We start from the raw sequence: 23,874 nt of genomic DNA on the forward strand, positions 1-23,874 counted from the left end.
AAAACAAAAACATTTCCCGCTGCTTCCCTTTTCCCGCCAGAACAATCTCAAACAAGTTCCTAACTCCAATCAAACAATCCAACACCTGCCGCGCAGGTTAGACTACTCTCTCTGCAATAAAAAATCCCAACAGAAAGATCTCGCCGGTGGATACACAACAACTTTCCCGGCTTGTGTTAAATTCACCGAAGAATTAAAACTATCGCAAGTGGCGTCTTTGGTTGTATACGCCCCTCCGTCACACACACGGCGCAGGTTAGCGCTATGGCGGAACCAATAGATTACTCTAGAACCCAGCGAATAGTCCTCCTCATAGATCTACATCCACTTCTCACTTTCCAAAACCCTAACCACTACCTCAATTCCATACTCGCTACCTCCACGCGCCTCCTCACTTTCCCATCTCTACGCAACTCGCTTTTCGCTTTCAAACTTTACTTCTCATCACTTTCACCTCTCCGTTCCACCTCAGCACTAAACCACCTCCACGCGCCTCCTCTCTCCGTCGCTTTCAATCACCCTGCTCAAACCCTAAATTCGATCACCGAAACCCTAAATTCGATCTCGATACCAATTACGGAATTAGAGGTGAATTGTTCTAAGGCTTGTTATACTGCTAGTTCGTTGTTACAGCTGGTACACGAGTATGTTTGGGAGACTGATATAGAGAGTCCTCCAGGTAAGTTAACTGGTGAGATTATTCCCAAGGTATCGAGGAATTTGGTTATTTTGTTTTCGCCTATTTGTAGATCGTTGAGTGATGTAGGTGAATATATGAATGTGGATGTGAATTCTGAGAGTTTTAAGGATTTTGAAGGGTTTAAGGTTAAATTTAGTGAGATTTTTGGTGTTTTGAGGAATACTTTTGAAAATAGAAATATTCATTTTAGTTGGATCGACGTGAAAGATGAAAAAAAGGATGATGATGGTGGTGAATGGTTGCCCATGTTGGAGAATGGAATTAGGAGTTTTGATTGGGGGATTAGTTCGACTGATAACGTTGTTTTAGGTTCCGCTTTGATTCCATTTGGCTTGATATATCCTGAAATTGGGCTGTCGTTTGATATTCTGAGAAGTACTGGTTCATCTGTCAGATGTTCGGCGCAGCTGAATCTTGAGATTGTTGATGTGAATGGGAAGCCTTTGGAATGTAAGTTTTGTGATCTTGAATTGGTTAATCCGACGACTTTGCCTAAGCTTAGATCTGAAGATATTCTGAATACGTTAGGACTTGGAGACGAGCGAAATAAAGGGTGTGATCAAGAAGATACATTTTGGTCTTGTTTTGGTGAAGGCTCGGTAAATATCTGTATCAAGGCTGTGAAGAAGTGTGATGTAGGAGAAAAGATTGAAGGATGCTCATCTAGTTATGTTCTAGTGCAGGAGTCTGCCAGATGCAAAACTAAATATTGTAATGGTGCTTGTGTGGATGGAGTCCTTGATGTATTATTTGGAGAAAAGGGTCAACATGCGCTAGGAAATTTCACATTCGTGTGGAAAATTCTTCTCAGTTTTTTGTATAAAGAAAGCTATTGGGCTTTAGTAACTGTATCAAATAGCAATGGAAGTACAATCACGGGTGTTCTAAGGCCTTTGACAGCGGAATTGGCTCTTCTTTCAAGAATAGAAAGTGGTCATAATGTAAAAAAAGAAGATAATTACGGATCAATCTTAAAACAGATGAATGACATGATCTGTGGCAGCTCTAATGAAATGAATGACTCACAGCAGTTGATTGGATCCCAAACTGACTCTTCAACGTCTGCCAATTGTGAACCACTAGGGGATGGGAAAAGAAAAAAGAACAAGAAGTGTTCAACTCGGGATTTGTCTCGGAGTTCATTCCTCAAGGCAGCATTTGAGTGTAATGATTTTGAATTGGTAGAGGTTTGTTTAGCCAGGCATATTGAGAAACCAAAGAAGCTGAAGTTCTTGAAGTGCTGGATGAAACAAATCAAGAAGTCCAGCACCTCCTTGCTAACGGCCTCAGATTCATGTGAAAGACAGCAGGAACAGCCATTCTCTAAACATTTTCCCTCCGATTCAAGCCTCATACTGGAGGGAGATGCACAGCTTTTATGCTCAGAAACTGCAGAAGCCTTCTTCAATAATCTACCAAAGAAAATCCAGCATGCTCTACAATCTGGAAGAGACTTGCACACTTTAGCAGAGCGACTAGTGAAGTCATCAATACATGCATTATCCAAAAAGTATGAGAAAGATGACTATATAGGAGGTGAATCCCAAATTCCAAAAACAAATGATTCGTATTGCAAGACTGTCCTTCCTGAACTTATGAAGATCCTACTAAGAAAGCCCAAAGAAATGAAAGAGAAGCTGAAGCATGATAATCCCTCTGAAGTATCTGATTTCAGTTCAATCTCAGAAAATATTGTTCGAGAGTATCCTTTCATTAGTTTCTTCCTGCTTTTTTTTTTTTTTTTTTGTAAATTATTACATCTTAAATTCAGCTTTATGACATAAACGAATTCATATTGTACTATAGTGCATTTTCCTTAATTTGCATAAGATTTGAACTGCAGATATTGCTTCGGATGGAAATCCTTGGATCAACCGTTTCTGAGAGTACTAAGGAGTCCTCCAAGCAGAAGCTGGTTAAAGAGATCTGCTCCTTTTTGGAGATCATCCAATATCTTGTCGAAGGAGGCATTCATGGTCATGTTAGCCTATATGATTATGTTGAACGCACTATTCGGTTAAGGTAAATATTTTTGTTTTGAAACTAATGAGCTCGTTCTTTTCCTATAGGTATGATGATCTGATTCATGTCTGACTGCAAGTCTCATTTTAAATTCCCTTTTTGGTGTTTGTCCTGGCTAGAATTCAGCATGGAAATAGGTCTTCTATTTCACCAACCCCAATTATTTCTTTTCCTCGTTTTATCCTTCCTACTTCGCTATATATTGCTTCCCCTGGCATATACTCCTTGCACAAGTTTTCTCAGCTCTCAGGTACTTTCCTTGTCAAGATACGCTAATTATATGGTCACTGACATAGATAGGATAATTCTCTAAGATGGACTTACCATAGCTCTATCGACCATCAAGGATTATTTTGATCTTATAATCATAAAATCCACTCCGTTAGTGTTCTGTTTCATGATTTTTTTCTCTTTTTAAAACATTGGTTCTTCTTAAAAAGCTTTGTGCATTGGCTTAGGGATTTTTGCTATGTATGGTTTTGAGACCATGTAATTGTAAATTTACTATAAGATGATCAACTGTTAGTTCCGTTACACTGAACTTCTCAGAGAACTCCATTACCTTTGCTACTTCTATTCATGAATTACAAGTATGCAAATTTCGTTGTCTGTGCCATCAGAGTTGAAACCAATCACTCTGTTCTTTTTATTAGAATTGGCTGTCGTTTTCTCTTCATTGACAAGGAAACTCATGCGGCACCCTAGTACTGTTGCCTGGGATCTAATGTATAAATCCCCACATGATTCAGGTACCATAACATCATCGGAGATGTTGTCAATAGAATTTATACAGAAATGGATCTACTTCCGTTCGGTGATGAAGATGAAAAACAGGCTCATCTTTTCAATAGTGAGGACAGTAATCAGTCCTGGAGGGAGAAACAAGAGAGGTATGAAACAGCTGAAGCCAACAACACTCGACGATCAGTCTCAGCAGAGGATGAGTCTTGCCAACCACCAGAAAACATTGATGGGAGCTCCCAAGCAATTGGAGGACAGGAACATGCCCGCAAGTTAAGTGAAGCTCGTGATCGGAGAGAGAAGGCTCGAAGATTTGGATCTTTCACAAGGATGCCAGATCTGCAAAGAGTTTGGGCCCCAAAGCAGCTTAAAACTGTAAAAACAAAGTATGACGATCAGAAGGAACTGAAAAGAAAAGAGCGGAAAAAAGGTCGCGATAGTGTAGTATACGAAACACCAATGAGTGGAAGATGGTCATTCTCTCAAAGTGCTGGCGATGATGATGAAAAGCTAAAAGGAAGCTCTTCTTCTGTTTCCAAGGCTCTCTTTCAAGATTGGTGATCAAATTGCACCAGTATTGTAGCTATGATACTCATTGGAGGAACACTGTTGTAGAAATATGAAGCATGCAATCTCTAATTAGAGTGAAAATCAAAGCATGATATTTAACTTTGTTGAATTATTTTTCAGATATAGAGAACGTTTCCCGCACTGACAGGAAAATGTTAATAACCAAAACTGGTTTCCACATTTAATGTAGAAATTGAGCAGTGGTGACTGTCATTGACAGCCAGCTAAATACAGGGTCCAGAACCAAACTAACCCCAAAAAAAGGGTATGAACCAAAATACCCCAGGAAAAAAAAGAGGTACAAAAGTATCTTTAACGCATGAAAATCATGCGTTAAAGGACTTGACGGAGACGGACCCGTTAAGTCCTTTAACGCATGATTTTCATGCGTTATTGGATGGTCTTTTTTTTTTTTTTTTTTTCTTTCTTTCTTTCTTTTCTTTCTTTTTTCCTTTCTTTCACACTTTTTTACATACTTTAGCCATAGATTAATCATGCTTCGAGACTCCAAAACTTGAATAATTTATATAGAATTCTATTTATTTTTGTGCGATTAATAAGGTAGGCTCAACACATCAAGGATACACAAAACTTCGGATTGTCGTTTTAGTGGTTGAAAAGTGCTCAAAGTCCATTTTTGTTTGAAGACTTGTTGTCATTAGCTTTAAGTTATTTATGTTCTAGGGTTTCGTGTTATTTTTATATTAATGCGTAACTTTATTTTGACAATTTCACAAATAAATAAATTAACAATAAATAAAAAATTAATAATCCATAATCAATTAACAAAATATTAATTCATAATCAATTATTTTTGTGTAATTTTTTTTTTTTGTTATACCCTTCAACACCCAACTAATTGGAGTCCGCAACTTAAATAACTCCAAAAGTGGGTTTGGGTACCAAAATAATCCATTAACGAATAACGAACAATAAGCTAAATCCCGAATAACGAATAATAAACTAAATCCCGAATAACGAACGATAAACTAAATCCTGAATAACAAACGATAAGCTAAATCCTTAGTTTTGGATTGAATATCATTAACATAATTTTCGAAAAGGATTAGTTAGTTAACATAATTTTTTGACGAAGGATTAGTTAGTTAATATAAAATTTTGTTCGTTATTACTTTAACTATATGAGTTAAGTAAATTATAATCAACAATACAATATCATGGATTATTCAAAATAACTAACTAAATCCTCCATAACTTATCCTAGTTAAGTAAGTTCTAATTAGATATAAAATTTTAGTTAATTTCAAGAATAATGAATAATTTAGTATTTACAAATACGACACCTCCATGGATCTCCGTTAATTATTTGTTAATTATGGCATTGTTAATATTTATTAATTATGTCATTGTTAATATATTTATTCACGAAATTGTTTTTCCCATCTTAATTACTTGTTTATCCCATGTTAATCGTTAAATAAATTAGTTCGTTTTTTACTAATAACATCTTCTCAACGCTCTGCGAGGTTTGATCCCTGGTGGATGAGATAAAAAAAAGTCAAAAGCCAAAGGCTTTACCACCAAGCCAAGTTGGTTAAAGTAACAATGTAGACACTTTTTATTATTTTGTATGTTCACTAATGCTATTTAACTTGTTTTCTTACATTGAATTTGGAACCTTGAAATTGACATTGAAAACATCATTATCACGGGATTATGGAATTGAAATATATTTTTCGCCATTAGATTTAAAAAAGAAATAAATGAAAATTGCGCACGAATTTGGGGGAAAATTGAAATTGAATGGGATAACGGACATTTTTGGAAAATTCAGGGCGGGCACACAGCCTTGCGGCAGTTCAGACGCATAGATCTCGAAAAAATACCTAAAATCAAAAAAAAAAAAAAAATCGCATCAAATAGACATCCGAGCGCAAAGTTATGACCATTTAAAATTTCACCAACTTACAAATAAATTAGTGCGCAAAAGGTTTTTTAATGGGTTATTTTGGTAGCCAAATCCACTTTTTGGCTTATTTAAGTTGCGGACTCCAATTAGTTGGGGGTTGAAGGGTATAATGCAAAAAAATAAATAAAAAAATTACACATAAATAATTGATCATGAATTGATATTTTGTTAATTGATTATAAAAATAAAGTTATAATCACTAAAAACAAAGTTACACATTAATATAAAAATAACGCGAAATCCTAAAACATAAATAACTTAAAGCTAATGACAACAAGTCTTCAAACAAAAATGACATAATTAACAAATAATTAACATGGGATAAACAAGTAATTAACATGGGAAAAACAATTTCAGAAATAAATATATTAACAATGACATAATTAACAAATATTAACAATGCCATAATTAACAAATAATTAACGGAGATCCATGGAGGTGTCGTATTTGTAAATACTAAATTATTCATTATTCTTGAAATTAACTAAAATTTTATATCTAATTAGAACTTACTTAACTAGGATAAGTTATGGAGGATTTAGTTAGTTATTTTGAATAATCCATGATATTGTATTGTTGATTATAATTTACTTAACTCGTATGGTTAAAGTAATAACGAACAAAATTTTATATTAACTAACTAATCCTTCGTCAAAAAATTATGTTAACTAACTAATCCTTTTCGAAAATTATGTTAATGATGTTCAATCCAAAACTAAGGATTTAGCTTATTGTTTGTTATTCAGGATTTAATTTATCGTTTGTTATTCGGGATTTAGTTTATTGTTCGTTATTCGGGATTTAGCTTATTGTTCGTTATTAGTTAATGGATTATTTTGGTACCTACACCCACTTTTGGAGTTATTTAATTTGCGGACTCCAATTAGTTGGGTGTTGAAGGGTATAACGCAAAAAAAAAAAAAAAAAAAAAAAAAATTTACACAGAAATAATTGATTATGAATTAATATTTTGTTAATTGATTATGGATTATTAATTTTTTATTTATTGTTAATTTATTTATTTGTGAAATTGTCAAAATAAAGTTACGCATTAATATAAAAATAACATGAAACCCTAGAACATAAATAACTTAAAGCTAATGACAACAAGTCTTCAAACAAAAATGGACTTTGAGCACTTTTCAATCACTAAAACGACAATCCGAAGTTTTGTGTATCCTTGATGTGTTGAGCCTACCTTATTAATCGCACAAAAATAAATAGGGTTCTATATAAAATATTTAAGTTTTGGAGTCTCGAAGCATGATTAATCTATAGCTAAAGTATGTAAAAAAGTGTGAAAGAAAGAAAGAAAGAAAGAAAGAAAAAAAAAAAAAAAAGGCCATCCAATAACGCATGAAAATCATGCGTTAAAGGACTTAACGGGTCCGTCTCCGTCAAGTCCTTTAACGCATGATTTTTATGCGTTAAAGGTACTTTTGTACCTCTTTTTTTTCCTGGGGTATTTTGGTTCATATCCTTTTCTTTTGGGTTATTTTGGTTCCGGACTCCTAAATACAACTGTTAGTAATATCACTGGTTTCCTTTTATATGGTGGAACTGTATTTGCAAGTGTTGTGTTGCATGGGAAATCGAACTTGGTTAACCATATGATGTTCTGCCATGTCGAAGAAATCAAGGATAGCATAGAATGCTTAAGCAATAATCCATATACAGAGCAAGAAGTTGGTAAGTGTATTTTCATTTCATCTCAATGTTATAATATCCTGAAGTGGTAAACTTACTTGCTCCGGGCTATAAGCCTACTCAATGCATCCAAAATATTGTATTCTCAAACAAGGTTTAATGTTTTGGACCATAAGATTTATATATTATTCAACGCATAAGTGTTAACACCTTGTACTTTTATGTAATGTAATCTTTTTAAGATCTGAATTTGTTTTGGGAAAAGAATTCAATTTTTTTTTCTTATTTCATTTCTAATACTGGTCAAGCTAAATATTGACAACCAAAACAAAGTACAAGACGTGCTGGACACATAAACGAGGCATACAATGTCATCAAGCAGATGCCTATCGAAGCAGATTGATCACACTGTTTGCCCTCTGACAAGGTTTCCTTGAAGATTCGGTGGGGTACAGATGGAAGACACTACGAGCTGTTGAAGGGAAACTTTGGACCTCAGATGCTCATCGTGTGAGAGGCCTCCTTCCGGAATTAGATTTGTTATACATCAGCTGTAAATCTTGATTCTTTTCTTAACTTCAACATGAGAGAAATAGTTAAACAGCTCAATTGCACCACTTCAGGAGCTGTAACTTTTATCAGCGAACAGACGCCTATGCTATCCGTGAGAAATTAATATATAATGTCTTCAGTTTCATGCTCTTAATGCTAATCGATTTAACAGACATAATAACTCTGCCAGTATGCAGTATCAGCATTCTACATGTAAATCTGAACTATAAGTTCGGAAAGAGTGCATTCTTGATCTAATTAATAACATAGTGTAACTAGTTGTTTGGAGTAAATATATGTCTTTCTGCTAAAAATGTGATTTCGGAGGCATCGGGTATATTAGCGGGCCCAGAAAGAAATTATGTACTCTTACATGTTTAGAGTTTACTATAGGGTTCTCAATCTACAAAGATGTAGTAATGTGCTAAAACAAACATATGTTAGTGGTGTGCCACAGACCTTGTGACAGCAATTCACATTCATTTTGATTTTTGACTACTCATGAACTAAAGAGGGAGTTAACTTGGTTTTCTTTATTCTAATTGTTAAAATATACGAGTCTACCAAACAATATAGAGAACCATGTTCTCTATCTGTTCCCCTGAGTACAACAGAAAGTAAATAATATAAGATATTTACGTGGAAAACTCCTTGCTTAAGGGATTAAAAACCACGACCTACCAGAGTCTCAAACTTCAAGAACTGAGCAACTTCAGATTACAACCTATTACAACTTAGGAATTAAACTCTTAATCCCCCCGGCTTACAATAACTCTATTGCAAGACCTTTATAATAACTCTATTGCAAAGAACACACCTTGACTAACTCTAGCCAAGTGAACAAACTCAGAATGGTTGTAGATCTGTCCTACTATTACACTTCTTGAAAGCTGTGTAGGAATACAAGTTAAGAACAAATGACAAAGTCGTGCGGGCACCTACCTTTTCCATCTCGGTAAGAGAACCCTTGTCCCAACAATCATAAAACATAAATAAAGCGGAAGATGATAGAACAACGTAAGTCTTGGAATAATAATATAAGAAAAATCCGAAAGTAAATGAAATACACCCCAGTATCTGGTCTGGTCATACAAAAGCATCTAACTAAATACTACAAGTCTGAATAATAATAATACATCAATAGTCTCAAAATCATGTCTTGGAACGGAAAGCAAGACATAATAATATAAAGAGTCTTCGGGCAACGAACGTCCTCATGCTCACCCTGACAAAACTAGAATCAGCAATCCTCTAATATCAGCCACGAGAGGTAGACGTAGATCTATCCAGGTCCTCTGCATTCATAAAAGAATGCAAAGAAGTGTGCCGATCAAGACAAACAACAAGTACCGGGTAGGTATCATAGGCCGTCCTCAGTTAGCTAACATATATACAGAAAGTAAATGAAAGATAGGCATGCTCACAATCAAGTACACGTATAATTCAGTCCCATCAATACCTATCAAGTCCTCAAGTGTCAATAGTTCAAATAAGTATTCAAACCATCAGCTACCAACAAGGTTTCATAACCGATCAAGTCTATAGTGAAGTACCTAAACCCGAGTGTTCCCAGCCTCATCATATCTGATCAAGCCTATTGTTAAGCATCTAATCTCAAGTGTTCCAAGTACTCATCATAACCGGTAAATATTCAATCAAGTATACCATCAAGTATCCACAACACAATGACAATCCAATCACAATGATGATAACAAGTGCAATGATACCACTTTTTCACACCCCAATCCTGATAGGGCATGATGGTCACCCGACCCTTACTTAGAGCCGAGCGAACCCGTTGGTTCTCGTTATACTCATAATCTTACTGGACTCTTAATCATGAAATGATATGCATAATGAAAGCTTTTCAAAACATTCTTTTCGTATTTCTTAAATCAAGTAAAATATGTAATAATATGAATCCGTAAAGTAATGCAAAAGGATACGTCGGCTTACATAGCCGCTTACAAGACTGACATACTGTATACATGACTCTGTCTACAAAAGTCTCTAACGTAAGATATGATATCAAAACCTAAGTTGGGACAGGTCCCTAACTTACCCATAATGCATATGACTCAACTCGTAAGGAAATACTCCGACGTGGCATTACTTCGAATAGAATGGAGTTTACCAATCCAGCTGATAGCCTGGGACATCCTATATTCAAACTCCTGTATAACTTTCCTGCAAAGCAATATGGGACTGTGTGGCATGAAACACAGCGTCCCCAGGCAAAGGGACGTCAGTACGAACAATGTACCGAGTATGTAAGGCAGCAGTAATCATAAAGAATGAATCATAAATCATAATGAAAGTACGAGAAACAACCTGTACAGTGAATAGCCCTGAAGGCAGAGAACAATAATGTAAATAACCCCGAAGACAAAGACTAGTAATGTAATTATATACCGCACCCGGCCCTTTAGTAAGGGACTCGGTGAAATATAAATATATACCGTACCCGGCCCTTTAGTAAGGGACTCGGTGAAATGTAAATATATACCATACTCGGCCCTTTAGTAAGGGACTCTGTGAAATGCAAATATATATACTGTACCCGGCCCTTTAGTAAGGGACTCGGTGAAATGTAAATATATACCGTACCCGGCCCTTTAGTAAGGGACTCGGTGAAATGCAAATATATATACCGTACCCGGCCCTTTAGTAAGGGACTCGATGAAATGTAAATATATACCGTACCCGGCCCTTTAGCAAGGGACTCGGTGAAATGTAAATATATATATCGTACCCGGCCCTTTAGTAAGGGACTCGATGAAATGTAAATATATATACCGTACCCGGCCCTTTAGTAAGGGACTCGGTGAAATGTAAATATATACCGTACCCGGCCCTTTAGTAAGGGACTCGGTGAAATGAAATAGTGTATACATATATATAGAAGCAAATGAATGCAAATGAGACTCATAAGATTATTTCTGAAACTCTTTGAATAACCTGGAAGCACCCTCGAATGTCACTATGGATTATATCAAAATAGGACTTCAGGAATCATAGACACGTATCAGGACATAATGAAATAGCTTCTGGAAATCAAAAACATTAGCCATTCTAGTATTTCTAAGAATAGGAGCTTCTTTGGAGTTGATACGTTCGTCGTCCGTTTGTTTCATATAGACCATGCCAAAAGAAGAAAAGGGAGTAGCCTTAACATACCTTCTCCGCTTCTTAAGCTAATCCAAACTTAAGTCTCGGGCTTCCCAAGATCTACAACAACGTCAGTAGATACCAAACATTAGCTATAGGTACTTAGGAATCCAACCCTAAGCTAGCACGTCATTTATAGAAATTCGGATAACATTTCCTTTATAAATTCAACAAACCCCGAGAATTCAATTCGGCCAAATCACAATACCAACAACCATATTAACAATATCAACACTAATAACAAGTACATTCCGTTCAAAATTAGTCCACATAGTTTCCATCTCAACAACTTGATTTATAAGCTTCATAGCATGTTTTTCCTTCATTTAAACTAGAAAATCCATCCATAAACAACCTCGTAACAAAGATATATTACCTTAACCCAACAAGAATAAGCTTTATCTTAGGTCACTTCGACTTAAAGAAACATCCAATGCAACCACAACACGACGGAGCTTGCTCTACTAGCACCACACAATTTCCGACATTAGATTTACGACATCTACCTTTCTTTTTGTTGAAGAAGATACAATTTATCAAGGTATTTGAGGGGAAAACGTTGCTACAAATCCAAGTAAGTGTTGCTGCTTGTTCTTTGGTGGAAAAAAAATGGTAATACTAAATTGTTGAAGGAAGAGATTGATGTATCTTCTTGAAAAAAAAAATCTTTGGTACGTTTTGTTGCTATACATAAATATGATGCAATGTTTGTTCTTTGCTATATTTAGCAACTATTTGCTAATGTCATTTAACTCACACGCTTTTCAACGTCTGAAAACACGGGATGTAACATCCTTCCCTCCTTTAGAACATTCGTCCTCGAATGTTAAACTAGTCCTGTATAAGTATACTGGTTATGGTGATCTCATAACGAATCAATTGTAACTCGAACTCATCTATCATGCTGTGCCTCTCTTTACTTAGCCTAATGCCATTCTCCACTTGACATCTGTTAATATTGAATTTCCAAAGAAAGTGGTCATAATTCAGCTACTTTCATAATTGACTGCAACTTACTATATCCATCTACGTTTGAAGCTTAGGTCGAGTTTTTCTTGTTTTGGAGTCATCTTTCGAGTAACACTGTAGAATAGAAGTTGTCTTTCCTTTGGGTAGGTTTACCATCGCATATTGGTTTCTCTTGTTCTCTCTTCTAATTCTTATAGGTCTACTTCCATTCTTTATTTAGGTCGGATAGTCCGCAGTGTACCTCTTTCTTGGAGTCATCATTTTAATCTTCTGACATGCACTATCTATAACATTCCCTTCGAATAGTTGAAAACGAGTTTACTTCTTAGTAATGACTCTCGGTTGCAATACTCCCTTGACACCTCAGGTATATGCTTCCAAGATATATAAGTGAGTCACTCTTCTGGTATGATCCTCCTTGATACTCGGACTCGTCGATCCTTTTTCTTGATCAATAATGGTATTAAGTCTCACTTGTTTTGCAAATCTCTCCCACTTCGTTTCTTCCATGTGACCATGATAATGGTATTGATTCACACCTGTAGAGTCTAGATAAATTCAATCCGAGGTGTCATGTCATAGGTGTCCCTCGTCGACTCATTAAAGGCTTCATAATTTTCGAGAATTTCATAATCCTCTGGTAAACTGTTGGAACTTCGCTATAACCACAATGATACAAAAATGAAAGTTCCAAGGCGTAATATTCTTCTGGTAAAACCCCCTTTATTCAATGATCCCATCGAATTCGTAAGTAATCTAACACACCCTGTGGCTATCGCAGAAACATATAACATATACTTATATCATATTCGCAGTAATTGTCCTATTTGTCCTTAATGATAATTCCAACTCAACATTTCGATTCAATTTACCACATATTTTCCCTCAATCGACCGGAGTATCACAAACACACTATTCTTGCTTACCTCTTACTCCTCTTTTAAGTACCCAATTGGTTTCATTCTCGACATGTAAATACTTGCGGTGTTACATAACCGTTCTTTTGTGATTCGTGTATGAACATCTAATCTTATTCGTAAACTTCCCTTCCTTTGGTTCGTTCTATTTTACGTATCTCATACATACCAAAACTCCTTTGTCTATCTGTTGTAACGTATCTCGTCATACTTTTTTCTTTCCTTTATTTGTCCCTTGATTATCACATCTTATATTCTACTATAGAAAACTTTTATGTCCCTTCTTATTTGTCACTTATAAATCGCAATATCATTAACAACGACTCTACTATCAATTCCTTTGCCTCTATTCCAATATAGCATCGCTATCCTTTACAATATTCCTTGAGTTATTTGCTTTCAAGGACTTCACGAATGATTTTCAGTACAGTCTCAGATAGCCGCTCGATTCTTGTTCATTTATTTACTAGCTATTAGACTCATTTTTGCATAACTCTCACTTTTTTGTTTTATAGTCTATATCTGTCACATCTTAGGATTCATCGTTTCAATCTCTACACTTGTATTTTCCTTCTTGCTTCCCCCCTTTAAGGGTCTTACTTATACCATTCTCAAATCCGTTACCTCATTTCCAATCTTGAATTCGTATATCCCTTTCGTCAATTCCCTTATTATACTGTGTCATATTCATGCCATTTCCCATAATTTATAGCTACGGTAATTCATGTGTGAAGTCTTAACACACTCATCTTGAAGTTTTGTAATCAAGTAATACAACCAACATAACAATCAAAACAAGGATGTATTTTTACTTAGCTCAACCGTTAGTTATGAGTCAATGTCTACATCCGCTCCAACTAACAACTTCTGTCCCATAGGGATGCTTGAAATAGTAGTATGTCTAGCTATCCGTACTATCCATGGAATGTCACTTATCCCATCCTTCGATACTCAGAGTTCACTTATAGTGTCATCCTTCCCTTTTCTTCCCATCTCAAGTTATTCCTCTCTTTCCCGTAATCGACTTATAGTAACCGTAAATGCATTTTCCCTTAAACCCGCTATCTTTGTTTTCAAGGATCTAAGTCTCATGCGCAACTAATACCTCTTATGCCTCATACTCTTTTACTCTTGTGTTGCACTCAACATTGATTTCAAAACCAAATCATAATCATATCGTATTTGTCGTTGATGATAGCCTTGCTTTATCGCTTTATCGTCGCATGTTAAACTCATAATTCATGGCCACATTCTTCTTTCCAGCTAATTTTTTTATATACTTTACTCATTCTGTCTTAGTATAGGATATTCGTAGGAGATGCATCTTCCTTTTCTCATAATACGACTACTTCTTAAGCGCGCATACTTCGCATATCTCCTTTTCTTTCTATACGGATGACGTGAATGCAATGGCCATATATCAATACCGTGTACACACATGCCTTGAGCGGAACGTCACGTCTAGACGGTCATGACTCCTGGGGGACCTGCGAAGTCCATGTACTATGTCGCTCCGTAACACGCCCCCTGGAGACGACCTTTCCACCCTTCACGCCTGCCGACCATGCCGTATCACACAACATAAAATGGTCGCGCAATTAGTATAAAACCTCCCAAGTAATTTCAAAAACAACATATGCCACATCGTCAACCCCGGTCAAATGTGCCTTATATATATATATATATATATATATATATATATGTTCAATGTATGATTCAAGTATGCATATGACAACAACAAGATCTCTAATCAACACTCCTTCCGCTCCGTTAAATGACCTTGGATGACGGACTCTCTCTCTTTCACGCTCAAAAAAGAAAGACCACAGAGGCTACACTCTCTTACTTATCATCGTCAGTACCATAACCATGCAATATCAATGTATCATGAAAATGAGTATGAATACGATGCAATGTAATCTCAACAACCAATTCAATCCTAAACAGTACCACACAGGGCACACAAGTAATATCAATAATAAGGCTACACAATAAGCCATAATGGAATCACAATTCTCACCCCTAGTCTCAATCAAGTATAGTACCGCAATATTATACTCATGATATATAACTAGTCACAAATACCCAATGTCTCAACGTGGCAACGAGCCAGTAAGGAAATAAATCAAGGTAAGTCAACAACAAAACGAGATGGCTAGCCCCCAAATCATACAACAAGGCCCAACCTAAGTCAATATCCAACCCAACTTCATACCTTAAGGTTTACATATTTTCTCCAATACAAACTAACTATACAGATGCTTCGCTAACCGAAGTCTAACCAGAAGGTAAGCCGTAACCTACCTGGAAGGCCGAACAGCAAACTTAAAGTGGAAATCGTGTGCCTTGCCCTTTCATTGCGCCTAAAGGTAATGAAAGTCTAGCCATATCCGAACATGGAATTAGAATCAAGAAGAATCATCATTCAAACCTTACTTCTATTCAAGTTCCAAATCCTAACCCATGGAATGAGATTTATGAACTAGAAAGGAGAAATTAGGGATTCTAAGCTTAAACATGAAAATATTACTCTAGGTGATCAATTCCCATCAATTAGAAGCTATATTAACTCATGAAATACTCAAATTCGGATTCTAGGTGAAACCCCCAATTTTTGATATAAACCCCAACTTTAAATCTCACAAATTGCGATTAATAATGAAGGAATCATGTTTATATAGTTACTACTCAACAATTCCATGCTTAATCAAGCTTAATCCACCAACATATCAAGGTTTTATGATTAACAACTTATTCTAGAAAGACACCCAAAACCCTCTCTTATTGTCCAAATTCTATGGGGTAACTAGCATGGATTCTTACTTAGGAAAGGTAATGGAAGAGATTGAGATTAGAGAACTTACCCTCAAGAGAAATCTGACCAAACGCTCCTCAAATTGCCTGTAAGATGCTAAGAAATATAATATAAGGAATGGAAGGAAATAAGGGTTGCCAAAGGCCGCTATAGCGCCACCGATATAGCGCTCACCAGACACGAGAATTCTGGTGTCTTCCAAACTTGAAATCGACATCCGGAACCACCTCGAAACCTTTCGGACACAAACCAAATATGCAGATATACATAAAAACGCGCTACGAATGCACTCGTGGCCTCGAAATTCCCAACAGAGGTTTCGTTGTCCAAGTCAACTCCCTAACGACCTAAAATCAACTTTTCAACACAAGTTCCAAAACACACCCGAGTGCATTAGAAACCGAATCGAGCCCACCAATCAGTCACAAATGATCATCCAGACCTCTTGGAATCGACGAATTTTCGAAAAGGTCCGTTTACCCAAAAGTCAACTGTGAGTCAAACGATTTTCACTTAAAAGCCAAATTTTCCAAAAACTACATCAAAGCCCAAACCAAAGCCTAGGGAACCGTGCCACCTGTCCCCTCGGGTCAAAATAGTACTAATAAGGCTTGGAGATGGGACAACGGGAGCAAAATGGTCAAAAATGCAATAAAGATCGAATGGGTCATTACATGTTTAGAGTAGACTATAGAGTTCTCAATCTACAAAGTTGTAGTCACGTGCTAAAACAATATAACATGTGTCTGTGGTGTGCCCCAGACCTTGTGACAACAATTCATATTCATTTTGATTTTTGGCTACTCATGAACTAAAGAGGGAGTTCACTTGGTTTTTTTTTATTCTAATGCACATGGCTGATTATATAAAAAATGATATAGGTGTACGGTAAGGAAACAGTTGGGTTTTTAAAAGATGGGGCAGCAAAAAAAGGTAAAAAGTATTGATTGAAATTGTCTCTCTATAATTTTATTAAGCATAGGAGGGCTTTAAATAGTCAACTTGATAATGAAAAATGCATAAAATACGCCAGAACAATTTGAAAAAGCCTAATAAAACTCAACAACCTAATCTCTTTCTAAAATTTTAAATTCAAATAAAGTAGACTCATCCTATAACTAATCTACCAATTATTCCAACAAGAAAATTACTGCAGTAACTAAAAGCAATATTCAACACTCCTCCTTGGCATCAGTTGCTGCAATTTTAAAAAGTTGCTCCTCCTTAATTTCTGCTTCTGTTTTTGCGCTTGAGGATTGTTTTGAGCATCTCTCGATTTGCACACTTTTGTGACATGATTTTTTTTTTTTTTTTTTTTTTGGGTTTGTGCATAAAAGAACCCCTCAATAACCTTGTTTTCTTTAAAAGCTCTTTTGAAAGTTCTTCAATTTGAAGAATTGTAGGATTTGCAAAAAATTGTTGTAAGGATTTTTCTTCCATCACAACATCATATAAATCATAGGTTTCAAAGTAGCACTTGAACTTCATTAACCAAATTTGATAGTTTTCATTAGTGAAGATTTGTTGGGCATTGATAGAGAGACTGTTGCTTGCCATGTTTGAAAATAGATTAAAACTAATATTGGTAAAAAAATTGATATTGATTGAAAATAGCCCTGTGCGTTGAAAATAGTCACAGGGTTAAAAGATATTGGCTAAAAATGGTTTTCAAAAATGGTTCTTTAGATGAACACACAGATCCCGTAAGATCAATAAGGCTCTTGATACCACTGTTTGTTTTTTAAAAGATAGGGCAGCAAAAAAAGGTTAAAAGTATTGATTGAAATTATCTCTCTATAATTTTATTAAGCATAGGAGGGCTTTAAATAGCAAACTTGATAACAGAAAATATGCATAAAATCTGCAGAACAATTTTAAAAAGCCTAATAAAACTCAACTACCTAATCTCTTTCTAAAATTTTAAATTCAACTAAAGTAGATTCATCCTATAACTAATCTACCTATTATTCTAACAAGAAAATTACTACAGTAACTAAAAGCAATATTCAACCGAAACCATTGCTAAAATTATCTTGTCCAATTCACATCCACATATATAGCATTAATTCCCATGAGATGAACAAATCTGAAGTATTGCATAGTTTGATGAACATGCATTCTGAACCAAATAAGTTTTGTCCTGCTTGACATACTTTCAGAAGATGATGATTCAATTGCGTGAAGTGATAAAAGGCATTCATAATTCAAAATAAATTGGAAAGAGTGCACCTTCCCTGCTACTGGCAAGAAAATATTAACTCCATTTATACTTGCTTTTGCGCGCGCACACAAATCCTTCGTTGAATTACAGGAGAATGACCAAACATAACTATCAGTACTCGCATATCCCGTCATTTACTTTTCTCCATAACTCTTCTTAAATTAAATGACCATAATGCCCAGAGGCAAATTATGGATTTGACGTTTATTGATTCCCACAGCAAGTTAATAAACATTTACAACTCGGTTAACAGTTAAATGTATATACATTTAGAGGATATGTATATGGTCCGAGCAAAAGTTACTGAATTCACGTGAATTCGTATAACTTATAAGCTGGCTCTGCAGGCCTTGCGTTGTTCATCAAAATGCTAAGTCAGTGTGAGTCTTTGCAAAGTAAGTAAAGAAATTACGCTAACAGAGCACGTGTGAACATATGTTTACGTAAAATATGTACTATTCTTTTATTAACTCAATAATTAAGCAGTTGGAAGTTTAGCAGCTTGCCCTATGCCGCATTATCAGTAACACGTCTTTCCTCGATCCATACTTTATCGACTTTTTAATTAAGACAGGATTATTTGAATAAGTTCAAACTTTAAACAGCCATTAAATCTAAGTTGCTAAGGCTGGAAATTTCACCTTGTGACCTGTTGGATATTGGGTCGTGGGTAGCCCATGTGGACTGACCCGACCCATCTAGAGGAGATAAAGATGAGGGTAGTTAATAGGGCAGTTAGTTTCCTGTAAAAAATATAAAACTGTTGCTTATTAATATAGAAAATAGGCTTGGGAACTTAACTTCTCTGTAGAAAAACTTCCTCTTTACAGAAATTCTTTTCTTCTTATTCAATGGAGATATTGATATCTAAGATTCTTCCAACAAACACACGAAGAGAAAAGACATCTAGTTTGTGGATTAAACTTCTTTTCCTAGTGAATCGAAGTTCGACTTGGGGTAACTTTTTCGGTGGTGAGTTCAATAATTCTTCCGCTGCGTTGTTAATAGGTACGCGATTGTTCTCACCCCACGATTTATTCTTACATTGGTATCAGAGCCAGATTGCCTTCCTTTTTTTTTTTTGCTCTTCTCTGTCGAAGATTGTTTTGTTTTTGAGACTGGTACAACAAATTTTTTTGTGTGACTCTAGCAGTTTAATAAATATGTATAAAAAAAAAATGACGCAGTTGTTTGATCTCAAAATTCATGGCACTGTAAAAGTTGTTTGATTACAACTGTTGGAGTGCTTCGTGCCTTTTTTGTGAAGTGGTTTAATTGTTGTGGTTCCAAGACAAAAAGCTTTTTTGTTAACAGGGGTGGAAATTTGTTTTGACCCACCTTCTATCACATAATAAGACCCACATGGTTCTTTTGCTTCATAAAGAAAGGATTTGCTTTGAGTAACATGGTTCTTTTACTTCATCAAGGAAGGATTATCTTTGAGCAAAAATTGTAAGAGATGGACTAAAAGTCAGTTTGTTGCAAAAGATATTTATATTTTTTTTGTTGGGACGGCAGATTGGTTCTGTATTTTTCTTGGTGGCCAATCTTGTTTTTTGGTCTAAAGTAAATCTTATAACTTTGATTCACTAACAAATTTTGCCATGACTTTGAAAGTGTGGTTGGTTAAATAAATTAGCAACGCATAACTAGCATTAACAGTAGAAGGGCTACGTGTCCTTTGGTATTTCAAAACTAAACTAAATGGATCAAGTTTGGTCTATGAATCAACTCAATATTCCTTGGAGTGAATTGATTTAGTTGTTTTAGTAATTCTTTAACTGATATATATTAGTGGTCCTAGAAGGGTCGAATATTTATAAATAAGAATATGACCCTTATACTAAATTTCTCTTCTACGAGTTATTGTGACATGTGTTGTCAAGCATGGTTGTGACCATTTTTAATTGTTTCCTTGTTCGGTTGTTCCCATTTCAGTAATGACTGAGCTTGAGGTTCTCCAAGTGGGAGTGACATTGAGAGCCGAGTTAGGAAAACATAGAAGAGTACATCGACATAGGACCGTTATCGATCGATGATTATGATTCTAAGATCGTCAGGTCTAATGGTTTCATGACGATACAAAGGATCTTTAGAGATGAGAGAGATTGTCATAGGAAAGGGAGAAGATAATATGAGGAATTTATAAAGTTGAAAATGGACTTTTCTGCTACTATGCACTAGATCGTCTTTGCCTATTTGGGACGAAATTATCAGAATTGATAGCCCATTATTTATGGGTTGAACATTGAGTCACTTTGTCCATATCGAGGAATTCTCTCCTAGAGTATTGGAGCGAGGGTTCGATAATATTTATCATATGTATGGTCCAAAATTAACTCCTTCAGTATATACTTTGGCGCTTGAAGCCAAGTGGGAGGGGGGAAAGGACATAAAAGGTAAAATTAAAGTCTTGGATTCTAAAGACATGTCCTACGCCTCAATTATCACCTTTCTCCTCTAGACAAGCTCATAAAGAATTTGGCTGAAAGAGTTGTAATTTTTTTTTCAATGAATATGTGTTGCTTTTTTTTTCCTGCTCATTGATATGTATAACAGAGTATGTAAGAGGATGAGACTTAAAGAATCTTTGTGATTCTAGTCACAAGTGTAATTTGATACATACTAAGAAATGATTTTCATTTTTGATTAATCATTTGGATAGTAGATGATGAGTGGAAATTAAATGACCTTTTGATTCTACACTAAATGTGAAGTCATTAAGGGAATTGATTTGCTTGAGTGTGTATATCACATGCATAATTGATGAGTCTTACTTGCATGATCGTCTCTCATAACATACTATGGCTTAAAAAAAAATGTATTATTGCTGATCTGAATAAGGGTGTTAAGTTGAACGGCAAATATCATGATATACGGAGCCGTAAGCTATGGTTTGTATTGAAAAGCAAGATTCTCTAAAGAGTATAAAGTTTGTGATGTGTCACCCAAAGGAGGATAACACTGCCTTACACAGAAGACATCTTAAAACTTACAATGCATGGAAAAAGAAGAATTCCACTGTATGTGGAATTATTGTAAGCTATGATGTTGATGATCTCATCTTTGAATGCGAACCATATTCTCTACTCATTCCATATGGGCACACTAATGAGAGATATATAGCAGTACAAGTGTGACTCTGCTTAGACAGTTGACAATCAAGTTGGACACCTACGTAAAGTGAAATGATCACAGTGTCAAGCAACACCAATATGTGATGTCTAAAATGATTGCTCAGCTTAAAAGTGTTGGTCATGTTCTATTGGATGAGCAGTAAGATCAGCAGTGATCCGGTATCTTCCCAACATTTGAGAATTTAAATGGTTAACTTGACCCACAATGATAGCATCAAGACATTTGTTGATGTTGTGCATCATGTGGAGCTTGGAGATGAGCGGCTTGGTGCTGCTAAACCAATACCTAGTGCTTATGTGGAAAATCAAGTAGTAAAAACCTTTCAGGCTTTAAGTGCAAAAAAATAAAAAAAATAAAAAAGGGTCAAAGAGACCGGAGGTGGATCCTCCAAGAAAAGAAACCTATTGAATTCCAACAAGGAAAAGTGGCATTACAAGAAGAAAGATTAAAAATATATATAAATTGCAGTGCTGCAACTATCAATGTTTGTTCTTCTTGTATTAGGTTTCTCTTCAGCAATAATATTGCGAAAATTACTTTAGAAAATGTTTTCTATGGTTCTGGACACCTTTATGATGGTTTCTTAGTATAAATTGTAATTCTTTCACTTATGACTATTATGTGGACTAACATATTATGACATGCTCTTCGAGTAACAACATTGTTGTTGTTATTATATGGAATGCAAGCTTGGGTCACATTGGGAAAGATAGAATAAATTGGTTGGCTAAGGAAGGACAAGTGGGTTCTTTCTCCAAAATAAACATGCCAACTTTTGAACATTATCTTGTCGAAAAGATTACATATAAACCATTTGCGAAGGCTAAGAGAGCTGACTTCTTATTGCTATCAATCCATTCAGATGTCTGTAATTCAAAAAATATGAAGGCTAGGCATGTTGTGTTTCTTTTCATTATGCTTGTCGATGATTTCACGCACTTTGATTATGTCTATTTGATTTCGCATAAATCTAAAGCACTTGAATGCTTTAGAAGATGTATGAATAAAGTTGAGAATCAATTCGAAAGCGTGAATATCGATCAAGACAATTTGATTAATTATGTAATGAAAAGGGCAGTGCCAGAGAGTTAATTATTCCTTACTCACCTCAACAAAATGGTGTAGCAGAAAGAAGGAATAGAAAACTATTGGACATGACAAGGTCCATGATGGCGCAGACAAATTTACCTATCTCCTTTTGGAGAGATGCATAATTGACTGTTGCCTACATATTAAATAAAACGGAAAAGGGCCAAAATTACCCCTGAACTTTAAAAAATAGTTCATCCATACCCTTCGTTATACTTTAGGGCCAATTATACCAAAAAGGTTATACTATGGGGTCAATTATACCTTCCTATATTTGCCACGTGGCATCATCCTAGCCCTTCAAAATTATTTTACCCTCAAATAATTTTTTACTCACTAAAATAACTCAATCGACCCAATTTTTTTTTAAAGCAAAAATAATACGGAATTATTTTTTTTTGAAAAAATTATCCGTATCATTTTTCTTTGAAAAAAAAATTCGGGTCGGATTGAGTTATTTTAGTGAGTAAAAAATTATTTGAGGGTAAAATAATTTTGAAGGGCTGGGATGATGCCACGTGGCAACAGTTAGACAGAAGGGTATAATTGACCCCATAGTATAAGGGGTATAATTGACCCTAAAAGTATATCTTTATGAATGAACTATTTTTCAAAGTTCAAGGGTAATTTTGGCCCTTTTCCGTAAATAAAATGCCTTCTAAATCAATTATTCCACTCCTTATGAGCTATGGACTGGCCAAAAACCAAACCTCAATGATCTGCGACCTTGGGTTGTGCTAAATATGTAAACGATCATTTTAACAAGTTTGGTAAGCTAGATCCAAAAGGCAAGAAATACATATTTATAAGATACCCAGAACGTTCCAAAAGGTATGTGTTCATTGGTGAATTGGAGAATGGAAGTGTTACTAAAATTGAATCACGAGACGTCACATTTGTGGAAATTATTTTCCAAAGAAGGGTGAAGTAAAGGAAGGAGTGCCTATTTATGAAAAGGTGAATTCAGATAGTTAGCTAATGTCTTCCGACACATTTGATAATCAAATTGATCAAGATCTGGTGCTTGATCCGAGTGGGAGTAGAAGTTCTTAATTCTGAAATCTTTTTGATTAATTTGAATTTCAGCTATGTAAGAGTACCAGAAAAGGTATACCTAAACAATCTTATGGGATTGAAGATTACGTTTTCTTGGTCTCCCACAGGATTGGATGAGCCTAATTCTGTGACTGAGGCTTTAAAGAGCCCTGGAAAAGATGAGTGGATGAAAGCAATGAAAGAAGTATTAAAGTCCATGAGAACCAACAAAGTCTGGGATCTGGTTGACCTTCCTCCCGTCGTAGAGCTATTGGGAACAAATGGGTTCTCAAAGTTAAACGCAAAGCGGACGGGTCAATGGAAAGATGCAACGCACGATTGGTGGCAAAAAAAATTTAC

The 23,874-nt window shown here is 35.5% G+C and overlaps 1 protein-coding gene across 1 annotated transcript; it reads left to right on the forward strand.

The window, feature by feature from the left end:
- Positions 1 to 264: 264 nt before the first annotated feature.
- Positions 265 to 4,174, forward strand: LOC132056484 (uncharacterized). Its single transcript, XM_059448706.1, has 3 exons — positions 265 to 2,402; positions 2,531 to 2,722; positions 3,472 to 4,174. Exons 1-3 carry the CDS (start codon positions 265 to 267, stop codon positions 4,022 to 4,024), a joined length of 2,883 nt encoding a protein of 960 aa, XP_059304689.1. The 3' UTR covers positions 4,025 to 4,174.
- The last annotated feature ends 19,700 nt before the right edge of the window (positions 4,175 to 23,874 follow it).

This window comes from Lycium ferocissimum, chromosome 5 (assembly GCF_029784015.1).
Source record: "Lycium ferocissimum isolate CSIRO_LF1 chromosome 5, AGI_CSIRO_Lferr_CH_V1, whole genome shotgun sequence".
Classification (NCBI taxonomy): Eukaryota; Viridiplantae; Streptophyta; class Magnoliopsida; order Solanales; family Solanaceae; genus Lycium; species Lycium ferocissimum.